Here is a 4,678-nt window from a genome sequence, read left to right on the forward strand (position 1 = left end):
TGGACATGTCCAGACATGTCTGCACGACCTACATCGCGGATGACGTCTCGGCCGTCCGGCTAGACATTTAGGGAAAGTGGGTCCGGTTGTAGATGCTCTATAAAAGGAGATTATTTAAAATCTATTGTGCTACCAACTTATATTTTTTTACTCATTTTATTCAAATCAACATGACATGTCACACTAATCAGGCTGATTATTAATTTTTTTTAGGGTATCAGGCTGATTATTAATTAACAATAATATCTTGCTTACATCAGCCACCGGCGGCTTAGGATTGAGACTACGGTCCACGGCCCATGCACCAAGTCCACAGAAAACCCCACAGCCATCCTCCCCCTCTACCCCACCCCAACGAGCCCCCCAAAACGCACCTGGAAATCTATACATAACCCCTCGGCCATCTCCCCTACCCCCCGTCCCACCCCACCCCACCCACCTCGCCATCTCCGCCGTCCTCCGCCACACACCGCCATGGCAGCGCACTCCGTCGCCGCCGCGCACGCCACCATCGCGGCCCGCGCGGGCGCCGCCCCCTCCTCCCCGGCGGCGGCCCCGGCCGAGCGCCTGGGCTTCCGCCTCAGCTCGCTCGCCGGCCGCGCCCTCCGCTCGCCGCTCCCGGCGCGCCGGGCCGCGGCGGCGGCCGCCGCCTCCTCCTCCCGCAGGAGCGGCACCCAGCGGGTGCGCGCCTCCGCGGCCGTCGAGACCGTCGAGGCGGCCGCCACGGGCGAGCTGCTCGACAAGTCGGTCAACGCGATCCGGTTCCTGGCCATCGACGCCGTCGAGAAGGCCGTGTCCGGCCACCCCGGCCTGCCCATGGGGTGCGCGCCCATGGGCCACATCCTCTACGACGAGGTCATGCGCTACAACCCCAAGAACCCCTACTGGTTCAACCGCGACCGCTTCGTCCTCTCCGCCGGCCACGGCTGCATGCTCCAGTACGCCCTCCTCCACCTCGCCGGCTACGACGCCGTCAAGGTAACCCTCTCCCCGTCCTCTGCTTCGCCTCGCCGCGGCCCGCGATTCTTGCGTCTGTTATTTTTTTCTCCCTTTCCTGTCCTGTCATCTGTGCCGTCGATTTCTGTTAGTTGGGGCGGCGAAATCGGGAGTAGGTTTGTGCAAAGTTGGATCTTTGTTAGGTGAAACAGTCGAAAGGCCAGATCCTGACTGCTATTTTTCTTGGGTCGATCCTGTCATAGTAGAAAACGCCCTACCTTTGTCCAGCTGTCAGAGATCTGTTTCGTTAAATTTATAGTTCCTGTCAAAATTTTGTTGGAAGCTCAGATTGTGCACCTTGGATTCATCACTCATGTTTAGTACAGTAGTTTCTTAAACCTGGAGTAATCTGCTTAGGTGTTTAACATGGCCGATTTACCTCTTATGGCGCCACTGATCTTGTTGTAACCGTGTCCCCTGTTCTGCCGCAGGAAGAGGACCTGAAGCAGTTCAGGCAGTGGGGAAGCTCCACCCCGGGCCACCCCGAGAACTTCGAGACTCCTGGAGTTGAAGTCACCACTGGTCTGTCCATCTCAGCTGAGCTAACAGCAACTCTGACCTGCCATGCCGGAGCATGAGACTAATTTTCCCTTTTGCTTGGCTTATGCAGGTCCTCTTGGTCAGGGTATCGCGAATGCCGTCGGGTTGGCGCTTGCTGAGAAGCACCTGGCCGCTCGTTTCAACAAGCCTGACAGTGAAATCGTTGACCACTACACGTAATATTCTGACGTTGTTGTCTTCCGTTTAGTTTGAGTGGTGCAGTGCGTTAACCTGGTATGCAATTTTCTATAGGTACTGTATTGTGGGAGATGGGTGCAACATGGAGGGTATCTTGACTGAAGCTTGCTCCTTGGCTGGGCATTGGGGTCTTGGCAAGCTAATTGTTTTCTATGATGACAACCACATCTCCATTGACGGAGACACAGAGATTGCTTTTACAGAGGATGTGAGTGGCCGCTTTGAGGCTCTTGGGTGGCACACACTCTGGGTTAAGAATGGCAACGATGGTTATGACGAGATCCGTAAAGCCATCCAGGAAGCAAAATCAGTTACCGACAAGCCCACAATGATCAAGGTTACTTTCTTTTATTATCTGATGAAGAATCATCTCTGTTTTGTTGTTGTTGTTGTACAGTTCATCATATTTACCCAAGATTTTGCCCTTTTTAGGTGACTACCACAATCGGTTTTGGATCTCCCAACAAGGCCAACTCATACGCTGTGCACGGAGCTGCATTGGGCACCAGCGAGGTCGAAGCGACCAGGGCAAACCTTGGATGGCCATATGAGCCATTCTTTGTTCCTGAGGATGTCAAGAGGTTTGTCTATTGTGTGTATTGGTTATCTGAATGAGGGTGGTGAACCTGCTTGGTGTCCAGCTTATCATTTCTTTTTGCCTGAACTGTTGTGCAGCCACTGGAGCCGCCATATTCCCCAAGGTGCCGCTCTTGAGGCTGACTGGGATGCTAAGTTTGCACAGTACGAGCAGAAGTACCCAGAAGATGCCGCCACCTTGAAAAGTATCATCACAGGAGAGTTGCCCGCTGGCTGGGCCGATGCTCTTCCTGTAAGTGGTTTGCCATGTTTACTTGTGATACTTTAGCTGATATGTAAACAATGAGATCACTGATGGTAGATTGTTTGATTTGTCCAGCAATACACAACCGAGAGCCCTGCAGATGCCACCAGGAATCTCTCCCAGCAATGCTTGAATGCACTTGCTAAAGTTGTGCCTGGTCTTATTGGAGGTAGTGCTGATCTTGCATCCTCCAACATGACATTGCTTAAGATGTTTGGCGACTTCCAGAAGGATACCCCTGAGGAGCGCAATGTCCGCTTTGGAGTCAGGGAGCACGGAATGGGCGCCATTTGCAACGGCATTGCGCTGCACACCCCAGGGCTCATTCCATACTGTGCAACTTTCTTTGTTTTCACCGACTACATGAGAGGTGCCATGAGGATCTCAGCCTTGTCTGAAGCTGGAGTTATCTATGTCATGACCCATGACTCTATTGGTCTGGGAGAAGATGGTCCGACCCATCAACCCATTGAGCACTTGGTGAGCTTCCGTGCGATGCCAAACATGCTGATGTTCCGTCCTGCTGATGGCAAGGAGACTGCCGGGGCATACAAGGTGGCTGTCCTCAACAGGAAGAGGCCATCTATTCTGGCTCTCTCCAGGCAAAAGCTTCCTCATCTGCCTGGTACCTCAATTGAGGGCGTTGCGAAGGGTGGATACACTATCTCTGACAACTCGACCGACAACAAGCCTGACTTCATCATAATGAGCACTGGTTCTGAGGTAGAGATTGCTGTGAAGGCTGCCGAAGAGTTGACGAAGGAGGGGAAGACCGTCCGCGTTGTGTCATTTGTCTGCTGGGAGCTTTTCGACGAGCAGTCAGATGAATACAAGGAGAGCGTGCTCCCTGAGGCTGTCACCGCAAGGATCAGCATTGAGGCTGGCTCTACCCTCGGATGGCAAAAGTACGTCGGATCCAAGGGCAAGACCATCGGCATCGACAAGTTCGGCGCCAGCGCTCCTGCCCCGAAGATCTACAAGGAGTACGGCATCACCGCGGAGAGCGTCATCGCCGCAGCCAAGAGCCTGTAAGATCGCACACTCGTCGAGGTTCTGTCATCGTTGATGGCAAAGAACAAACACCACACTTGAAGGTCTCGTGCCCAGAAGCTTGGAATAACGGAGGGAGAGGAGGATGCCTGCGTCGGAGCGTGAGTGGTATTTTTAGGCCTGTAATAAACAATGCCTTTTCCATTTGCGTTGTCTTACATTCGATACATATCGCCCCCCTTAGATGATTCGCGGAGGGGGCGAGCCTGATCAAATTGGGGACTGGTTTTTTGTATTTGTTTACATTGAACTGATAGTCGTGCTTGCGATGCTTCTTTCTCTCCCCAAGATCATTGTCTCCATGGGTGGTTCATGCTTTGATGCACCCTTTTAGTCCTTGTAGTTTGCTCATCGTCCCCTTCCCCCATACAAACGGTTTGATGCATAGTATCATCAGTGCAATAAACATAGAGTGTTTTCCATCAGCTTGGTGTGTTCTTTTAACTCGTCCATAACTGTTTTCCCAGCTGTCATATGAAATATTTGCGAAGTGCCTTGTTCTCCAAACATTCTTACAAGCTGTCTTATCAAATATGAAATGTGGCTGTAGATAATCTCAGCTTGTCATATGAAGCATCTTACAAAGTGGTGGTGGCATCTGGTAGCAATCCCCTACCGTGACAGATGTTGCATACGGTTGGTTCGTGCATCCTCTTGCCTGATCTGTACAGCAGCTGGTTGGCTGCACTCCATCACCCAACGTATGTGGAAGGCATGAAGGTTATCTCTTGATCCCTTTGTGTGGTTGGCTCCCCTGCACTATGAGCCAGTGAAGCCAGAGGGCCACCTGGTACGGGTAAGGAAGCTTCTCAGGTCGCAGAAACGCTTGTGGCTAGAGAAACCGAAGCAAGATAGCCTATCCATATCTTCATCCTCTTCCAAGTGCTCCCAGCCCCTGGTCCAGATGTGCGTGTCCCAGGCCAGAAAGTGACTCGAGAAAAAGCGGCGAAGCCCGTACTCGCTTCCCGCTGCTGCTGGACCGCAAAGGTATCAAGTTGCCGAGTATACGCGAGGGACAAGATGGAGTGAAAAGCCTTGTGGTGTCCCAAGATC

The 4,678-nt window shown here is 52.5% G+C and overlaps 1 protein-coding gene across 1 annotated transcript; it reads left to right on the forward strand.

Moving 5' to 3' along the window:
- Nucleotides 1-409: 409 nt before the first annotated feature.
- LOC125520637 (transketolase, chloroplastic) lies at nt 410-3,913 on the forward strand. Its single transcript, XM_048685601.1, has 7 exons — nt 410-978; nt 1,428-1,518; nt 1,607-1,712; nt 1,789-2,071; nt 2,167-2,315; nt 2,410-2,563; nt 2,651-3,913. Exons 1-7 carry the CDS (start codon nt 475-477, stop codon nt 3,605-3,607), a joined length of 2,244 nt encoding a protein of 747 aa, XP_048541558.1. The 5' UTR covers nt 410-474; the 3' UTR covers nt 3,608-3,913.
- Nucleotides 3,914-4,678: the final 765 nt, after the last annotated feature.

This window comes from Triticum urartu, chromosome 7 (assembly GCF_003073215.2).
Source record: "Triticum urartu cultivar G1812 chromosome 7, Tu2.1, whole genome shotgun sequence".
Lineage (NCBI taxonomy): Eukaryota > Viridiplantae > Streptophyta > Magnoliopsida > Poales > Poaceae > Triticum > Triticum urartu.